General features: G+C 34.5%; 3 protein-coding genes across 3 annotated transcripts; 2 read left to right on the forward strand and 1 right to left on the reverse strand.

The window, feature by feature from the left end:
* The first annotated feature begins 608 nt into the window (after positions 1-608).
* Positions 609-20,899, forward strand: LOC117987595 (protein penguin-like). Its single transcript, XM_034974628.2, has 9 exons — positions 609-1,115; positions 1,581-1,986; positions 2,397-2,524; positions 3,213-3,378; positions 4,970-5,146; positions 5,532-5,760; positions 6,216-6,418; positions 7,107-7,245; positions 14,317-20,899. Exons 1-9 carry the CDS (start codon positions 736-738, stop codon positions 14,955-14,957), a joined length of 2,469 nt encoding a protein of 822 aa, XP_034830519.2. The 5' UTR covers positions 609-735; the 3' UTR covers positions 14,958-20,899.
* LOC117987608 (uncharacterized) lies at positions 7,281-12,156 on the reverse strand. Its single transcript, XM_034974641.2, has 6 exons — positions 11,906-12,156; positions 11,266-11,366; positions 10,648-10,795; positions 9,554-9,671; positions 9,039-9,125; positions 7,281-7,469 (listed from the first exon to the last, which is right to left on the reverse strand). The coding sequence occupies exons 1-6, from the start codon at positions 11,982-11,984 to the stop codon at positions 7,376-7,378; spliced, it is 627 nt and encodes a 208-aa protein (XP_034830532.1). The 5' UTR covers positions 11,985-12,156; the 3' UTR covers positions 7,281-7,375.
* Positions 12,363-13,858, forward strand: LOC117987602 (DNA fragmentation factor subunit alpha-like). The gene is made up of 3 exons (XM_069502483.1): positions 12,363-12,735; positions 13,101-13,229; positions 13,684-13,858. Exons 1-3 carry the CDS (start codon positions 12,631-12,633, stop codon positions 13,705-13,707), a joined length of 258 nt encoding a protein of 85 aa, XP_069358584.1. The 5' UTR covers positions 12,363-12,630; the 3' UTR covers positions 13,708-13,858.
* Positions 20,900-21,173: the final 274 nt, after the last annotated feature.

Raw genomic sequence — 21,173 nt, forward strand, 5'->3', positions numbered from 1 at the left:
AACGGATGAGCCTTTAAGAATCCCGTGGGAATTCTTCGGTTTTCCGGGATGAAAAGTAGCGTAGCCTATCCTTATCGTTCCTTTAAACCAAAATTGTATAATCTGTTGAGTCATGAGAAGCTGGCAGACAGACACACTTTCGCATTTATAATATTAGTATGGAATATGGATGAAGATCTGGTCCTCGGGGGTCCTAACTCTTATTACCCATTATACCTACTTGTTGTTTCGTGCATACGCTAATACAGCAGCACCCACGACATAGTCAAAAAGTTGTCTGCTAAACGTGTGTCGTGCTGTGCGGTGTCGTATGAGTAGGTAAACGTTTCATAGAAATGTGACGCTTTCGGAGTCGTTGCCGCATTTTATCGTGTCGTGCGGTGGCTCCATGTATTACTTTACTCTATGGGTGGCTCCGGGCTCGGGCTAAACGATAGAGTAGGATTACATTAGGCTAAACGCCGCGGAGCAGCTGCAGGCGTGGTATCTTTAAGCTTTTCGTATTAGGGTCTGTGATTTGCCCATAATTCGTGGGTTTGCCAGAATTTGCCCTGTACTCTATGGATTTTCCACTGGCAACGCTGTTTTCATTTTGTCAAATCACAAATGTCAATGTCATTATTTCAAAAGGAAAAAACTTCAAAAACAACCTGCAAATGTACTCTGCAAAGTTGTATTTCTTTCACACGTGCAAATTATTGTATTAAAGACTGATTAATTTGCTCATTACTCAAAATGAAAAAATTAAAGCGCATAATAAGTACAGAAAGCGATGCATCGCCGCCGAAGAAAAAGAAAGTGCAGTTCAATACTGCCAAAGATGAGCCGATTAAAGAAAAAAAAGAGAAAGTGAAAAAACCTTTAAATAAACCAAAAAAGGATTTCAAAAAGGGCGGTAAGGCACCTTTCAATAAGCCTGGGTTTAAAGGTAAAAACGACAGTTCGAAAGGTAATAATAAATTATTCAAAAATCAAGAACCAGGCGAAAAACCCAAATGGTCAGAAATGAAAAAAGAAAAAAAGGATTTGAGGCTAGAGCGGCGCAAAGCGAAGGCTACTGCTGAAATTTTTGAGATCTCTCACAAAGCGAAGTTATTAGCAGCACAGATTCAAAGGTAACATATAAATTAAATACTTAACTCGGCTCAGCTTTAGTATTACGCCCGCGACGGAGGTGACAAAATATTTTTTATGCTAGATTTAAGCAATTTCTTTACTTACTTAGGTACTATACATACAGTTTCATAACTATCCTATATCTCTAAACTATCTCTATTATTTTGGGCTGTAATTATTAATTATTGGATTCCTTAATTTCATATTTAGTATAATTTAATTTTAACTGTGACGCATGCGCGAACTGACTCCATTTGAAAAAGGACCCCAGATGGGTACAAAATTAGTTAGGCTAACGTGAGTAAAGCCGGGTGTAAGACATTATACTATATAATCTCTATTATTTTTAACCATTTTTGCTTGACCACACACATACTTATTTAATTAAATAAAAAGTTACTATACATATAATTAAGCCTAGGTGTTCATCAGTATCATTGTTTAAATCTGTATCCAACTTCCAGAAAAGTGATCAAACCAGACTTCAAAATCACAGCTTGTAAAGAGCTACATTCTCTAGTCAAAGGTCAATACAAAGCAATAGCCCTGACTCACGACCTGAGCAGAGTCATCCAGGTTCTACTCAAGCACAGTTCTGAGGACATTAAGAATGAGATCACTGAAGAGTTAATGGAAATCATGGTGCCCATGATGCAATCAAAATATGCACATCATTCCGTCAAACGTATCTTGAAGTACGGTACGAACTTTATCAGGCATGAAGTTATAAAGAAGTTCTTTGGACATGTTGTGTCGTTAGCTACTCATAATATAAGTGCACCTGTGTTAGATTATGCATATGGGGAGTTTGCAACTAAGAAAGAGAAACTACATATGCAGCAAGAGTTCTATGGAGATATGTATAAGAATGTAAGAGTTTTAAAAATATTTTTTTTATTGTTTTCTCTACTTTTAAGTTGGTTGGAGATTGGTGCAGCCCACCTTAGCATGAAAGTTGTGATAATCACTTTGCTATAATCTCAAATGTTCTGATTGGCTAGATAAATGGCATTCTTAGTGGAACAGAGCATTTTAGCCAATACTGATTGGCTGACACCCTCTCAGGGTGTCAGCCAATCAGGCGTTTGTAACATTGTAGCTTAGCTATCAAACTAAATCTTTTAAAAACCTAAATCCACTGGGATGAAGTCACAGGCATCATCTAGTAAATCTACTTTTCTCACTGAACACAACTTTAGTGAACTTTAAAGATAGGGTTTGCTTAATATTACTTTTCTTAACATAGTTATTTTTATTAATCATAGTTTATTGTATTACAGACAAAAGATGACAAGGTTAAGACACTAAGTGATACCTACAAAGACAGCCCTGAAATGAAATCGGCAATCTTACAGTCATGTAAAGCAAATATACAACGCATTTTGGATAAAAATTTACATGATGGAGAGTATGTATAGAAATTGTTTCCTATTTGTGATATTTTTTTTAAAATATTTTGTAATACAGGGTGTAACCAGAACGCTAGCAAACACTTAGTGTTTTTATTATACCTACTACCTAAACACAATCCAATACCAATAACCATTTGCCTCATTTTGTAGATTTAGTATTTTTCAAACCCGCAATGCGTGCAAAACTCGGGTCAAAGCCCCGCCTACGACGCGGCATTGACTCCGAGTGGCCTACTAACGCAACGTTCGTTGACCTCTAGCATCACTCAGATGTTTTATTTGCAATATATTGTAAACTTACAAAATTATTAGATTTTTAAATTTTTTTCGCTTTTTTTTCTGGTATCATATCAATAATCATCAGTACTATTACCTGCCAGCGTTCTGGTTACACCCTGTATATTCACACATTTCTTCTTCACTTAATATTAGGTTTCACTCCAACACCTGAGCATCCTTTGCCTTACAATGCACGATTGTGAACCCCATCAACTTTGAGCCAACGGTTAAAGGAGCGGACTGAAAACCGAAAAGTCAACGGTTCAAACCCCGGCCGTTGCACTATTGTCGTACCTACCCCTCGCACAAGCCTGACGCTTAGTTGGAGAGGAAAGGGGAATATTAGTCATTTAACATGGCTAATATTCTTTAAAAAATAACTTCATCAATCCTGTCTGTTTCTAGACTTTTCCACTCAGTACTGTATGACTACATGAGGGAATGCAGTGCAGAGGATACGGTGGAACTGATCTCAGCTCTCAGCCCGTTGATTGTGCCTCTCAGCAACTCTTTGCCGGGAGTTAATGCTGCTTGCATCTGTGTGTGGCAAGGGACTAATAAGGATAAAAAGGTATGTGGATACTCTAAGGGCCAGTGCAAATCGGCGGACAGAATGCCAAAGAATTTTAAATTTATCAGCGGCGCGATTGCGGTAGAATGACAGCTACAATGACACGATCGCAATCACCTCTGATTGATTGACGCTCGCTCACTATTGGCTACAATGCATTGTTGCAACAAGAATCGCACAAATTCAGTCAGAACAATCGAGATTGTAATAATGATTGATGCAGGTTTTACGAAATCGCCCTACAGTTTATAATTTATACTTATCCAATCTAAATAAGGTATATATTTCAATGCTCGGAAACCAACCTCAGAGTATCTCAGCAGTTTTCTCTGCAATTTCTGTCTCATCTGCTTATTTACACTGGCTAAGTCATACTTACTCCTAATTTTAATCCAAATCCACCAAGACAACACTGTGCGGCGTTTGGAGTATTTTTAACCGACTTCAAAAAAAGGAGGAGGTTCTCAATTCGTCGGAATCTTTTTTTTTTTTTTTTTTAATTTTTTATGTATGTTCCCCGATTACTCAAAAACGCCTGGACCGATTTTGAAAATTCTTTTTTTGTTTGAAAGGGTATACTTCAAAGTTGGTCCCATTTCAATTTGGTGAAGATCTGATGAACATCTTCGAAGATAGATACTGGAACTCCTCAACGGATAAGAGTAAATTGCTCGCGATCAGTGTAATAGCTTAGTAAACAGTAGATTTTTAACCAGTCATAGCATAATTCCATGGGGCCACTAAAAATTGTGAAATAAAAAATTTTTACAAAAAAAATAAAAACCGACTTCTTACATAAACACTAAAAATTAAAAAATAATTTAGTTTATTACCGAATATATTATGTATACAAGAGTTAATATAGTTCCATAATAATATTTTTTGGGGTCGGTGCCATTGTGGAGTCCCATAAAAATATGAAGTCTAGACGATTCGCGCAGCTAAAGCTAATTGGCACCGGCACCAAAAAGTATTATTATGGAACTATATTAACTCTTGTATACATAATATATTCGGTAATAAATTAAATTATTTTTCAATTTTTAGTGTTTATGTAACGAAGTCGGTTTTTATTTTTTTTGTAAAAATTTTTTATAGATAAGTAGAGACAGACATATGGACTGATAGATAAATAGACAAACAGACACATAGATATAGCATGCAATAGGTTGAGATGGTAGTCGGGTGGGGAACCCCCGCGATAACCCGGTGCGGAACAGCGCGGGTGACGTGCGCGTGTGCGGGGCATCCCGCCGCCTCATACCCTGATTGCCATCTTAACCTGTCGCACACTATTCATATATTACGCGACAGGTTGAATTGGCAATCGGTGAAGGAACGCCCCGCACACACGCCTAGCCCCCGCGCTAACCCGGTGCGGGCGAACGCGGATGACGTGCGGGGCGTCCCCCACCTCATACCCCGATTGCCATCTCGACCTGTCGCGAATTATAGTTAGCTAGATAGATAAATAGGCATTTAAATATAAATACAACACTAGGTATTGTATTCCCAATCAGCCTGTGGTATCACTCTTGGGGTTTCTAGTTTTTTTAATTGGTTATTTTCAAAAATAAATTGTTTTTCGCAGGCCATACTAAAAGTGGTGAAGGAGCATGTAGTGCCCCTGAGCAAGCACAAGACAGGCTATAGACTGTTGCTTGCTATCTTTGACTCTGTTGATGACACTGTACTTGTCAAGAAAACCATTGTCTCCACATTGGCGAGTAACGTACAGGACGTTGCCAGCGACCAGCGAGGTTTAATGGTAAAAATTTATATAATACTAGCTCATGCGCGCGACTTCATCCGCGCGGTCTACACAAATTTCAAACCCCTATTTCACTCCCTTAGGGGTAGAATTTTCAAAAATCCTTTATTAATGGATGCCTATGTCACAATAGCTATCTGTATGCCAAATTTCAGCCCGATCCGTCCAGTCGTTTGAGATGTGCGTTGATAGATCAGTCAGTCAGTCTGCACCCGTACATAACCCTAATTTTAATATGGGTACCTTCAAGTCAAGAGTGAATAGGCACCTTCTAGGTGCTTCGCCACCACCAGGTGATTGCAGCCAAGCGCTAGTCTTTATATTTAAAAAAAGGCACTTGTAAAGTTTATTTGAGGAAAAAATCTTTATATTTCTTTTACAGACCTTACACTGGCTAGTAAAGCCAAAAGATTCGGCGGTCTTCCACCCAGGCATCACATCGTTCTTAGAGGAAGGCTTCAAGAGCGGGACTTCCAAGAAGGATCCAGAACTGCGAGTGACTGAACTCAGAGAGGCAATACTGCCAGCACTGAAGAGTAGTATTGAAGAAAATCCTAAATTCTGGATTGAAAAGACTAGGATGCCTTTGGTTGTCGCTGTGCTGTCTATCGGTAACTATTTATTCTTTTACTAGCTGGTGCCCGCGACGATTTAGTTTTTGAAGTATCCCATAGGAAATTCTTGATTTTCCAAAATGAAAAGTAGTCTATGTCCATTTCTGGGATGCAAACTCTGCACCAAATTTTTTCAAAATCGGTTTTACGGATGGTCCATGAAAAGGTATCAGGCAGATAGATCCTTTCGCATTTATATTAGTACTAGGTGATGCCCGCGACTTCGTCCGCGTGGATTTAGGTTTTTTTTAAATGCCGTGGGAACTCTTTAATTTTCCGGGATAAAAAGTAGCCTATATCCTTGCCTGGGATGTAAGCTAGCTCTGAACCAAATATCAGCAAAATCGGTTGAACTGTTGGGCCGTGAAAAGCTAGCAGACAGACACACTTTCGCATTTATAATATTAGTATGGATAAGTATGAAGTATGAATTAATTAGGTAATGTTTTCAGAAACATCAAAATCTCTCGTACAAGCACTAGCGACAGTGATTTGCGATCCCGACTGGGTACTGCAACTGCCCAACAAAGACACCACGGTTCTTGCCATAGAGGACGCCGGAACCCACATGTCGCTGAAGAAACTCGCTGCTTTAGACAAGACTGCCACTGACTCGCTCGGCGAAGCGATCTGTGACAATATTTCTGATGAAACTGTAAGTATCACAAGATGTTAGTTTTCTCAAAACGTTTGGTTTAGATTTTCCCATTTTTTTTAAGAATAATAGCCAATGATGACTAATATTCCCCTTTCCTCTCCAACTAAGCGTATGGCTTATGCTAGGAGTAGGTACGACAATAATGCAACGGTTTACACTGGCGACCTTTCGGATTTCAGTCTGCTCCTCTAACCGTTGAGCTATTGAGGCTCTATAAACCATTGTTTGCGTAAAGGCTATAATCGGTTATGGTGTAGTTGAAAATCTATGGAAAAGCAGTACAAACTGTACAATTCTGGGATTAAAAGTAGCCTTCCTGAAATGCAAGCTATCTCTGTACAAAATGTCAAAATCTGTTAAACCAAAATGGATGGCTGTTGAAAAGCTAGCAGACAGGCAAACACAGTTTTGTATTTTTAATCCATACTAATATTATAAATGCGAAAGTGTGTCTGTCTGTCTGCTAGCTTTTCACGGCCCAACCGTTCAATCGATTTTGATGAAATTTGGTACAGAGTTAGCTTACAGCCCGGGGAAGGACATAGCCTACTTATTATCCCGGAAAATTAAAGAGTTCCCACGGGATTTCAAACAGTCTGTATCCACGCGGGCGAAGTCGCGGGTATTATCTAGTATTAGTATGGAAGTAAGTAGAGATGTTTTACCTATAGCATTTTTTTTTCAGTTACAAGCCTGGCTATCAACAAATAGAGGGTGTTTCTTTGTCCTGCAGCTAATCGAAAATAATAATGTCAATATTGGCGGCAAACTCAAGAGGAAAATAAAACAGCACGAAAATATCTTAAAACAAAAAACTGTGGAAGGTTCTAAACTGTTGTTACAATGTATTCAGAAATAAAAGAATTAATGTCATAAAGGCTACATTTTTTTATTCAAACTTATCACAATTTATTTTTACTTTTCTTAAATTAAACTAGTGTTTTATAATCATCATTATAACCATATTTTTTCAATTGGTTTGATTTCAACCTTTTCTATTAAAGATGTTGTTTTATGTAGCAACTCCTCTTGAATTGTCTCCATTGACCTGTAATTAAAATAAGTAATATATAACTTTGTGAAGGTTTCTGACATGTAGTACCATCAACATACAAAAAGTGTCGCTCAAAACACTGCAATGCATGCCAGGCAATGGATTAACTATACTATACTGGTTTATTTACTATTTTGTTGTCTAAGTCTTGTTAAATTTTTTAAATATACATACACCCTAAAACATTATACTTCTTTCTGGTCAAGTAGGCTAAATAGCAGCGGCGAAGAGTCAATATAACACGATTCCTATCGGCTTCCCTTTAAGAATTGGCATAATATAGCGTAAGTAGGTACTATTCACATAAATTCCGTAATACGTTCGTAAATACAAAGGTTCGATCGTCACAAATGCTAATTTTTCTTTTGTTATTAAGTACTAATTTAAGTTAAAAACATAACAGCTAATGTAAGTAACATACACCTACGTCCTACACCTTACAAGCCGTAAAATATCGGATTCCCTAGTTAGATTTTTGCTTAGTATTTATCTCTTTCATTTCCCTAGCGAAAGCGAAATGAGCGAACTAGGTCTGTCTCGCTCTACGGTCGACTAATAAAGAGCACACCAATTTAATCTGGCCCAGTAGCGAATACGAATTTGGAACTCTGACAGGTCAGACAAATTTGACGTAAATAACTCGGTTGGATCCGAGTTACCCTATAATACCTCCAAATTAAAAATTATATTAATAGTATTGTTTTAACAGGTACATGCTACTATTTTGAGTATTTTGTATTTTGAAGGGTTATTTGATATTGATACATATTTTGTTTTTGTGAAGCGGCCATGCTTGTTTGTTTTTAAAGTTGTTAGTGGTGTTTTATTTTGATATAATAAATTGGGGATGTGATTAATAACTTATAAGTGTAAGTTCACGGTAATTTTGATTCAGTTTGGTAAGCCAAAATCAGATATGGCCTTAATTCACATAGATTGTTGTTTAACAGATTTCTTGTTACGTAACGATAGTAATTTTTCTAAATTAAGTTTTGAAAACAAAAATCGAACAGCTGATATTCTTGTAGGTAAGTACGTTTCCGGCTTACCTTTATCAGATTTTCACCCTTCGCCACTGCTAAATAGTCACGTAACATTTTCATGTATAAGGCCGCGGACACACCTGTAAGTTTTACTGACGTAAGTAGCTTATACGACTTACGACGAAACTAATGTAAGCACTCTTATAAGTACATTGACAAGTAAAGTTTTCAATTTAATTACGAAAGCTACTACAATTCCCATTTATCAATAACTAGCTGTGCCCGCGACTTCGTACGCGTGGATTAAGGTTTTTGAAAATCCCGTGGGAACTCTTTAATTTTCCGGGATAAAAAGTAGCCTATGTCCTTCCCCGGGATGCAAGCTATCTCTGTACCAAATTTCGTCAAAATCGGTTGAACGGTTGAGCCGTGAAAAGCTAGCAGACAGACAGACAGACACACTTTCACATTTATAATATTAGTATGGATTGGGAATTGAATTGAATTGAATTACTTACGTGAGTAAATCTTACAGGTGTAATTGCGGCATATGTATAAATGAACCTGCAACTTTATTTACCTGCTGGCGTCTAATATTTCCCAGTTGTCTTCTTTCAGTTGCATATATGCATCCACTACTTTTTTCTGAAAATCCAGAACTTCATACCTGCAAACAATTTTATTTATTTTAAAGTCTAAATAATTTCCAGGGTGTGTTTCTTAAAAGCCTCATACGTGCCCTTCCAAGGAAGTAGACAAAAGGATGCTACTTTGTATCCTGATAAATTTAAGATGCCATAAAATGTTTAAAAATCTAAATCCAAGCGATAAATAATAGTAAAATCTAGTATCAAAATCAGGTGAGATCATAAAAACAAACAAGTAACATTTTCCATCGTGCCAGGTTTCTACAAATGCTAAAAATTACTCTCAGCTTTCGTTAAATAGACTAGCACAAAAGTCCTATAGAAAAATCTACAAGTTTCCTCAGAAGGAAGGGCATGAACAGCACTATCTATAAGGCTTTTAAGGAACATGCCCTGTAAAGTTATTCATTGATAACTAGGAATCAAACATGGATCACCTAATATTTACCTTTCATTCCCAAATCCATTTCTTTTCTGAGCATTCTCTAATGACATATTAAGGAAGAATACTCTGTCTGGTTTGGGCAGGCCTGCATCTGGGGCTTTGCACCAATTCACATCTAGTCCTATAAAATAAAAAAATGTATATTTCAGTTAGAGATTTCATTAAGATACGCTTACACGGGCGATCGATATTCTGCAATTCCAGGCAATTTATGTATGGATCAATCTGGAGCAATAAGTGCATCAATCTCAAGCAATTATTTTGCATAATATTGCTGGGTATTGCCGCAAATTGCTTCATGTGGTTGTGACGTCATAATTGAGTAAATTGCCTGGAATTGCAGAAAATTGAGCCTCAATAGCTCAACCGGTAAAGGAGTGGGCTGAAAACAGAAAGGTTGACGGTTCAAATCCCACCCGTTGCACTATTGTCGTACCTACCCCTCGCACAAGCCTGACGCTTAGTTGGAGAGGAAAGGTGAATATTAGTCATTTAACATGCCTAATATTCTTTATTTAATATTCTTTATAAAAAAAAATTGTGTATTTCAATTGCCCATTTAAGCGTACCTTTAGATATGGCTCAAGACATGTTTCAAGATCACATTTTGTCAATGTGGCTAATTCTGTTGCACACAATGGCGCCGATTCTGTTGTCTTTTTTAGAGTATCTGCATCTTTTTCTTTTTAATATTGCTAAAAAAGGATGGAACATGTATTTTACATTTAAAGACTCTAAATTTTTGTGCACACTACAAAATTTAAACAATAGGCTCGCGACTGGTAGCTAAAGTCACAAGGTTTGACAGCTCTAAATTAAATATAACTGTCAAACTGTATGTGCTTATCGTATTACATTAGTAAGAAGAGGATGTGAATACACTAAAATTTAGTTGTGCTCAGAATCAGTACCCTCTAAACTAAATTGACAGGTCTAAATCTAGTGCTATCGCTTTTTGCAGTGAGCATTATGAAAGGGGTAGCAATAAAGTAGTTTATAGATTGTGTACACCAGAATTAGCTCTAATATATACTTCACAGGACAGTGAACCTCTTAAGTACATAGTTTATAAAGCTTTGGAGACGACAAATTCTCACCTTTAGCAGCAGAAAAGGCAACACCTGAGAAGCAATATCTATCCACAATAACTGTGGTGCCATTTTCCAGCAATTTGATTAAATGGTTAGCTTTCTCCCAACGGTTGGCAGAGAACAGCAAGTGAATAGCTTCATCTGGTAATTCTTTCTGGAAAATCAATATGAACATATAAGATTCCTAGAATTTAGATACAGGAATTCAGGCGTAATAGAGAAATACAGTAGTGGGTATAGGTGAACCTTGAACAATACCCATATTCAACTTTTATATTTACAGCTGTATTTTATATGTAACTAGTAATCTGTAGTAATTGTAATAAGCTACGAGTGTCTTTGCACTCGTAGCTTATTACAATTTTCATAGGGATCTTTAGTTTTTTGAAATAAAATATAGCCACTCACTCAGGAATAATGTAGCTTTCTACTGGTGGAATAATTTTCAAAATTGGTGCAGTAGTTCCAGAGATTACCCCTTACACAACTTTACCTCTTTATAATATTAGTATAGATTTAATTCTGTGGTTTTCCATACAAATATTTTCAAAACATCAAATCTAATCATCCATTAAATTGGGTTTAATTTTTTACTAGTAATGCAGTTACATATTATTAACTTACTTTAGATGTCAGATAACTGTTGATCACTTTGCCAATTTCTGATGTCCTATTCGGGAAGTTTGTGTACTCAGCTGGTATTTCTTTACTATGAAGACTTTCAACTGAAAAACAAAATAAATAAGTAAGTCCAATTTATGTATACTGCAATACTCTGTAACTTGAGGCCACAGTAGTCACTACAGCTTATTAAATATTATAAAGTAAACCACTTAACACATGGATAGATTTCTGGTTCGAAGTCATAATTTCTAAATTGGCTCAGATTTGGTCTGGTCGGAGTTAAATGAAACTCCTGCCTACTTACATCTGATTACTGCTTGCTGATCATATAGTGGATCATCACATTAGCAGTGTGATATTGCATATAGTTAGGGATTAAGAGAAGTAACCCTAGCGCACTTCCCATACAAACATAGTTTGATTCTCATTTGAATATTAACCGATCAAACTAAACAAACGTGCCTACAAAATTTCATTGAATTTGAATTAAGGCTAAAGCTAGGGTTTAATTCCTCTCATAGCGCTTGGTGGCATAGCGGTTTATCCATCGATGTGTTTATCGCCCTGGCACTGTTAGTACCTATATAATGTTGGTATGCTCTGGCATGCTTAGGCTCTGGTAATGGTAATGTTAACCTACCCAGCTTCTTGCATTGCGTAGTCTTGCCGGTCCTGTCCACACCTTCGATAACTACTAAAGCCCCGCGTTTCATAACCATTATGATAATATATTGTTTGGTACCTATCTAGAGATGGTTTGGTGCTGATAAGTTATTAGTACTACTTTTAAGTTTATATCAGTAATAGAAGGTACTTTACTACCTAACCTATTTACTAAAATTATTATTGTTTATTTTTCTAAATTTTTTGACAACAATATACCGCGCAAATCACTGACATACTTTTTTTTTTAATTTATTTTACGGCCCTGGACATGCCCTGGATGTCAGATACACAGACGTACTATCTATACTGTAACTGAGAGTTGAGACCATAGATTATCTACTATATTACTAGTTGAGACCTAATAACCTATTCAACGTATTACCGTAATAATCTCTATGGTCTAGACGACAAACGCGAGAGTGTACAAGAGCATATTATTTGCGGGTCGCGCCATTTTGATTTACATTCGTTCATTGATGTTGTTCTTCATCTGTGGTTACAACAATCCATTCGCGCAAAAAGCAAAATAGAATACGGACATCGGATTCTGTGGTAGAAACCGGAAGTCCCAGAAGTACTTTCTTCAGAATTCAGAAGTCAGAAGTCTTCACGTCGTCTTGCGACTTGCTTTACGTTCTTTGTTTTTATTTATTGTTCCGCTTAATTTGCTGACTAAAACTAATTAAAACGCAATAAAATATGAAAAAAGGATATAAAGTTACTGATGTGAGTAGAGCGAAGAAAATTGGAGTGGCTGCCGAGAACCTGAACGAACTTATTGAGAAATCGTGCAAAAAGTTAGGTGTAAGTATAATTTACGATTTCGTACAAACTGCTTGTTTTTAGCGCTTAATAATTATATACAACAATTTCCTGCCATTTATAAGTTGTAGTTTAATTCATAAAAAGGTATTTTTGTCCTTGTGTATTTAAAATAGGTCAAGGCTATGTCCCTTGACCTAATTCAGTAACCCTGACCTATTTTAATTCCTGTTCCCAGTTTTAAGTTTTTATTATTTTAATGTAAGTTATAGTTTAATTCTTATAAAATCTAAATCTATATAATGTCCTTGATAACATGTTTATATAGTATAGTATAATATCAAGGCCCATATCCCTTGACCTAATTTCCGTGACCTGAATCTAATTCCCGTGGTGGATGTTTTTAGTTCAATGTCAGCTGCGCGGAGTGCCGGCTGTACGTGGCGGAAGACGGCACGCATGTGGATGACGACGAGTACCTGAACACACTGCCTTCGCAGACGCTTTTCATTTTACTGAAGGACACGGAGAAAATGGTAACTGGTATGTTTTATAATGTCACTTAAAAGTATCATGATCATGAGAGCTCTCCACGCTGGCCCACTGCAGATTGGCGACTTCTCCATAATGTTCCCAAAGGTGTGTACCTTTGAGACCATTATGGAGAACTCTCAGGCGTGCAGGTTTCCTTGCGAAATTTTCTTTCGACTTAACAGTCTGTGTGTGTATAGCAAGTGATATTTTTAATTGCTTAAAATGCACGTAACTCAAAGTTTGAGGTGCATGCCCGGGATCAATCTCAACCTCCTGAATATAAAAGCTGACGTCTTAACCATTAGGCTATCACCAATCTCTTCTCTTAAAAGCATAGTGTGGAAAACATCTTGTACCCCTTGTTTCGAAAACAAACAGTACAGTGATTAGTGTAATAAAAATTCCAAGATAAACTTCCCTTACTAACAAAAATTTCTTCTTATATACTTGTTTTAGACTTTGACTACTACTACAGCATGATCCGAAAACACAAGAAAGATTACATCGACACAGGTATGGCTGCTAAGGATTTCCTCAGTTCAAACCTTAGTGAAAAGTTTAAGGTCTTCCAGAGGTACATTACAGCAGCCAATGATGCCAAAACAATGCTTAGTGAAAGAACACAAGATCCAGCGTGGTTTGAAGGTAGGTTAGCTTGTAAAAGAAGCACCTTTTATAAATATCAATAGGTACACTATTATTTTGCCATACTACTGGGACCAAGCCAAGTAAGGTCTCTGAGTTTACTTGAGCCATTTTGCACTTTCATTTGTTCACTAATCCGTCCATCCGTCAGAATGAATGAATGAATAAATGATTTATTTATTCAATCCAATCCTCCTGCATCCAATCCAAGTCCGTGAAAATACGTTCTTTTTTGTTTGGTATGGGAGCTTATGACGTATGTTGTAGATAATCGCTGGTATTCTCACTGATGACGGATAGAACTCGGATGACGGAAGTGTAGTGCGTAACCGCCGTTACTGGTGTTTGAATATTAACTTAAATTAGAGCCCTTTTGACTTCAGAATTGTGAAATATTTATTTGTTTCAGAAACTTGTCTATATTTTAATTTCTTTCATTTTCAGGACTTGAGCCATCAGAAAAAACAAAAGAACAATCAATGTCCAAACGCGTCAAAGAGCGTATGAGGGGCTACTACTACAAGACCAAGTCAGCACTCCAATCATCCGAGTTGTATGTTCATTCCAAAAACGGACGAGGTAAGAAACTGATAGACCAGTTCCTATTAGACTTACGGAAAATCCTCGAAACTAATAAATATAATGAAGGCTATTTTAATAGAAAGGATAAAGTTATGAGTATTTGCAATGAAAATGGGTTATTTCAATGTGGAGGCTTGTGGAACAAAAATAATTGTAGTTACAATGGAGACCATGTTATAAACCCGTACAGGAGTCGCGAAGAAAGAATTATATTCCAAACTTGGAATTTAGATCATAAAATTGAGCTTTCTCGTTCGATCACCCCGAATATTTTGAAAGCAATCGAGAGACTTGCATATGGAGAAGTCAAATGTATATCTTGTGAGAGGGATTCGAGCGAGGGCTTCATTGAAACTGATAGATACTATTTGCAGATTTTTACCCGACAGAATTTGAAATTGGTTCATATAGTATGCCACTACAAAGGAAAACATGATGCAGAGTCTGATTTATATACTGTATGTGGAAAATGCTATGGCACTCCATGTATTAAACGCTGTTAGATGTAACGCACACGGGCAGAGCTGAGGCGCAGCATCTATTTTAATAACGACTCAAATTAAGCTTTATTTACTTTGTCATAAGGCCCGGTATCCACCAAAGCAAAGATGGGCGGAGACATTATGGATAGATGACGTGATATTTTTTTTACATCATCTATTAATAATCTGATAGGCCTGCTGAACACATCATTCTGTTCCACTAAAGTGGACACTGGGCTTTAAAGGCGATATCAGAAGGTTCACTCCAGTGATTGTCTCATTTTGTTTGTCACATTCAATTTATTTTGTGTTCAGATGTTTCATTTTGAATTAAATATGTTGAATGAAAGACAGAAATGAACAATAAATAACTGTACGGTAATAACCGTAACGGCTGTGGCACGTGGCATGCGCGGACGCGCCCAATGGCGTCGCGCGTCCTTCATGTTTTGTTTTCAGTAATCAGTATACCAATTTCAACTGTATGTCAAAGTATATAAAGCTGAGTTGCGGTAGTTATCAAAGACTTCAGCTCTTAATGCATTTTATTTTAATGGATTCAGTTTGATACTAATCTGTTTTCAGAAAGTACTAAGTATATTTTGACTGAGTATCCAATTTTTGTGTTGGCATCCTCTTTAGTAGATATTGAAATTATACAAATGATGTTACTTTTCTTGACAGAAAAACTTTTACTTGAATCCTCAGATTTTAATATTGGAAAAAATCTGCAACTGCCATGGTTAGTAAAAAATAACTTAATAATTAATAATAACATGAGAGTCAAAAGTTTTTCATTTCAAGATTAGATAGTTTATATATTACTTAGTTAATTATACACGTTTTTTTATTATCAATGAAATCAATATTTACAATGGTATATTGAGAGGGTTATGATATTTTTTGACCTTCTAACTTTTTCTGACTCTATGCTTAATATACTCTTGATAAGAACTAGTTAAGTTAGATTTTTTTACACTTCTATAAGTTCTATAAGTATCTAATGCATCTCTATTTAATTTAGAAAAATCTACTTAAACTTAATTATACTGTTAGGTATATATTTTATACAAATTTGATTTTTTTAAATTCTGTTATTTATCTTTTTCTAAATGTATGAAAAGCTTCAAAGTTGTGTAAATACTTAACATAATTGGAACCCCATAATATCATGGGTATAACTATACATCTTGTCGTACTTAATATAGTATATAAATAATCATGCAACATTTAAAATACATCAAAGGTAGTGAAAAATGTGTTCATACAAAATTCTTAATAAATCATGAACTATCAGTGTTCATCAACGGTGTTCATATTTTTGACAAGAAATAGAGCGGGTCGTGACAGCATAATTAGGAAAAAATTGAACCAAACATACACATAAGTGTATGTTATGTTTACTTTAATCTCAGTTAAACTTAATTGCTGATAAAATCTCAGTAGAAAAGGCAGGATTTGGAAATGGCAATTGCTTAATTTCGATATGCTGATGCAACTCAGTCCGGAGTTTGATCATGGGCAGGCACCTCTAACTTTTCATAGTTACGTGCATTTTTAATTAATTAAGTACCTATATAACTTGCTTTAATGGTGAAAAAAACCATCGTGAGTAAACCTGCATACCTGAGAGTTCTCAATAATAAAAGTTCCCAAAGGTGTGCCAATCTGCCCTTGGTGGACTCTTCATTCTGAGAGAAGACTCGTGACCGGTAGTGGGCGATAGGTTAAGATGAGACGATGATGATTTCACATTCCAAGATTGGCCAATAAGTACGGACTATAAGTAATTATAGCCCTAAGTAATAAAATATTGTAGCCTTCAGAAGTAGTAATTGTATAAAATATTTGTGTTAAATAATATAACTATAATAAAACAAAATTTTTCTATTCCATAAATTGATCTCCTCTACCCTATTAGTGATTAGAATTTAAGAAAATAATTATAATTGTTAGAATTAGTTGTTAATCACTTAGTGAAAACTGCGCGCCAAATAAATGGAAACTGAGCAAGCTATGGTTTTGCATATTATATAACTTCAAGCATATAATATGTGCCATAATTGTTACACTAAATATAAAAAATATTTCATCCAGTATTTATTATATTAATTACTAGCAGTTGCCCGTGCCTTCGTCTGCGTAAAATTTCTGGTTTCTCATAAGATTAGAAATTTTCCCGTTTTCAAGTTAAAATAAATACCAATACTTTAAACTTTCCTACACAAACTTTCATCCCCTATTTTACCACCCTTAAGGGAGTTTTTCAAAATAACTTATACAGGTTTTTATTATTTAAAGCTGATAACCTAAATGCCATTTTTCATAACTTCAAAAACATAGGACTTTCATACAAACTTCCAACCCCCATTTCACCCCCTTAGGGGGAGAGTTTCTCAAAACCGTTTCTTAGCTGACACCTACCTTCCGAATTTCAAGTTTGTAGACTTTGTTTGTAGACCTGAGATTTCGTGGTAGGTATTTCTCTTTTATATGTATAGATAATATAATTTATTAACCAATGTTTATAACCAATATTTATTATATTAAATATCAAATAATGATATTTACTATATCTAGATCGAACGACAAAAATATTAGGTACCCATTGATCAATTCTTCTATTTGGCACGCAGAATATAGGAGTTATTGTTGAAGCAAATAATTATTTTTTTACTATACTTACACATGTTTAGCGGAATCACATTCCAATCCTATATGGTGAGAGGTTGTGTATCTAAATGAGTTTCTATTAAGTATTCTAAGTACTCTACACGCACATAAAATATAAAAGCCCAGAAAATGCGGTGCGGTGTTTAACTACTTACGGCTTGCTCCGAGTGACTAATAATTGTCCACGGAAGAAAAAAGTCCCTTGTCAGCATAGGTTCTTATTTACCATTTTTTTTTTCGTGTAGGAATTATAAGTTGTGTGTTTTGTAACCCCGGGCACAGGTAGCCCAAAAATTTATTTTTCAATACAATATATTATAAAAATTAGCGGCACTTATGCGCTCGCGCACCATTCCTCCGAGAATTTAGATTTTGTACAGTTGCTAAAGACACTTGCATGGAGGTTTCTGATGTAGTACCATCATTGTCCATTAGGTAAGGCGTGAGTCGCATTGGAACGCATGCCTGGCATAAAATATGTTATGTAAAAAATTTGCTTGCTCACTCACTGCACAAATTTTCACAAAAAAAATGCCAGTAAAAATTGTAATTATGCAGTGATCACTTAAATGAAATGACATGTGAAAAAATAATTAGGTACATAACAAAAACAGTCAATAGGTAATATTATGTTTTATGAATTTAATGAAAGGGTTATTAATTAAACCTCAATTCATAACAGGGTTATAGATAGCCATTAGTTATAAGCTTAGTTTTTTCACACAGAGTTAATTTTGATAATAAACTTATTTTTGGCCTTAATAACGTGAATGAAATACGAATTTGAGTATAAATATTACGTTAAACTTTAAACATTTCAATACGTATGTAATATAAATGAATATAACATAAAATGTAATAAATCTAATCTTAATCAATATACAATATAAGCCAGTGAAGCAAAGTTAGAGTCTAATTTCAAAGTAGAAAAATTCGGAATTGATTCACACTCTGATGTATCACATTTTAAATGAATAAGTTCTTTGTATTTTACATATTTTTTAGATAATTGTTTATTTTTGGCAAAGATTTTTTAAATTATACCTGAAAGGTTGAACACATTATACTTTTTTTAATAATATGTATTGTTTTTGTATAAAGTAGATACTATTGTGTGAAATATATAAAATGTAGTAGGTACACAGTGGGTACAATTTAAATATCATTCAAGAGCTATTTTACGACAATTTTATACTTGTATTAAAATTATATTTTTTCTATTTATTATATAAATTCTATTAAATATCACTGTTATAACTTTATGAGATGTAACTATATTAATGTTGATGTTAAGATTTAATAAATAAATAAAATGTTCTTGAGTTAAGTTTTTAGGATCTTATTTATCATTAATTGATATTATTACTCATTATGTAGCTACCTATTTTTGATAGTTTTTTTCAAATTTGATTTGTTAAGAAATATGGTAGGTATCACTGGGTATCACTTTCATTTAGTGTAGGACTACATAATTAGTAAGTAAATATCAGAATAATCGATCGGGTTTTCGATAAAAACATTAAAAATAATTATTATTATCATTGTAGTAATTAGTATGCTTCCATTATAGCTTTAGTGTTTGTGTGTAGGCTGTAGTTTTAAATGACGATTGATGTATTAACTTCTAAACTAAATTGTGTCTTTATTAGCAGCAATTTGAGTATTATTCTACTACAATGTTCATTAGGTATGCTTTCGTCTGTTGTTTAAAGTTGTATTTCGAAAATTTTCGTTCTTTAAAATATTTTGCAATATAAATAGTATTGTTACACCTATGTGAAGTAATATTACTTTTTAAATTATTATAGGTTGTTCTTTATACATATTATAATAGGGTATTTGACAGCATGTAAAATATAGGATCTATTGTTGGCTGATCATATTATTGAATATGAATTTTGGAAACCAACTATTTGGTCAGTTAAGAATAAATAAAAAGTAAAACCTTTTTTTAAAACATGCTTTTAGTTCAATTCGCTAAAAAGAATAAAGTAAACTTTTCCTTTAAAACTTGTACACAATAATTTATATAATACAAAAACTTTTCGTGAGATCTACGTACCCGTATTTACTTAGATTAAAATGTTTAAAAATTAAAATTAATCAGATCAAGTTATTTAATTTGCTTGTTTATCTACACAAGTGAATCTCTCTTTTTTTGCACTATAATAATAACCTAATGGAACGTAGAATAAACATTTTCTATAAAGTCCTTAGATATCTAAGGATTAACTACGAAGTAGTACTTAGAAATTCTTTGCATAGAACAGTTTTTAAAAACCTGTCAAATACCCTATTGGGTAAAGCCGTAGATTTTGCCACTTAGTAACAGAGTAGTATATAGTGATCTGTGTTAGTAACATAAAGTAACACGAAAATAGAGCTATCACGCTGCACGCACTCATCCGATCTGAGTCCTTGAAAATGCGTTCCTTTTTGTTTTGCAAACTATTTGTATGGTAAGCTACCATACAAATAGACATAATATTATGTCGTAGATATTTTTTATATCCGTATTTTCACGGATTCGGACCGGATGAGTGCGTGATCGCTGTAACATAATTCATAATAAAGACACATAGATACATTTACAAAATTTAATAAATGCGAAGAAAAATATTATATGTTTATAATATATTTATATTATAAACATATAATATAATAATATTATAATATGTTTGTCTACAAAATAACTTCAAAATTTTTTATCTGAACATCTTATTTTTTATTCGTGCATAAGCCCATACAGATGCTTATGTTACATAACATAAAAGTGTTATAAAAATGAAATATTATTATTATTAAGTGAAATATTATTATTTCATATTCTATAATATAAAAATGAACCGATTTCGCTGATTCTTTTTTTTATAATATTCCTTGAAGTACGAGGATGGTTCTTACGGAGAAAAATTTAATTCAACCTCCCCCTCAATTTTCTAAACTCCACCTGAGCGAAGCCGGGGCGTGTCAGCAAGTATTATATAAAAATACCTTAACTGGTACAAATAAAGAACTTTTTACTATATCTTCCTCCCTCTTCGTGCAAAAGGTGGCAAAATCCACGGCCTCGCCGTATTATGACATAATTGTGCCAAATTTGAAATATATTCGCAATAATCAAAGATTGAATAGAATAGTTGATTTCGTGTAGGTAGGTAGTTAGATCTTATACAGTATTGACATTTATTACCTTCTCCAATATTGATTATAATTGTGTATAATATTAGTGTCATGAGCTATAAAGTGTATATTACAAATATATTATATAATATACTCATTTCAAGATTTTCCCTAGTTTTATTTCATAACTTAAGTACGACATATACAAAGAATAAAATTAGTACTTCTAAATATGTATATTAAACTTTGAAAGTGTTAGAAAAGTTTGAAAAGTTTGTTTATGAATTACTAAAAACTACCTGTCCGATTTTATGAATATTTGTACATGCACATATTTTTATATTTGCTATAAATAAACATACATATTTATATTGCATTGTATAAGTTTAATTATACTGATACAAAGAGGAAAGATCTGTTTGTTTGTAATCAATAAACTTA

Source organism: Maniola hyperantus, chromosome 13 (assembly GCF_902806685.2).
Source record: "Maniola hyperantus chromosome 13, iAphHyp1.2, whole genome shotgun sequence".
In the NCBI taxonomy this organism is placed as follows: Eukaryota; Metazoa; Arthropoda; class Insecta; order Lepidoptera; family Nymphalidae; genus Maniola; species Maniola hyperantus.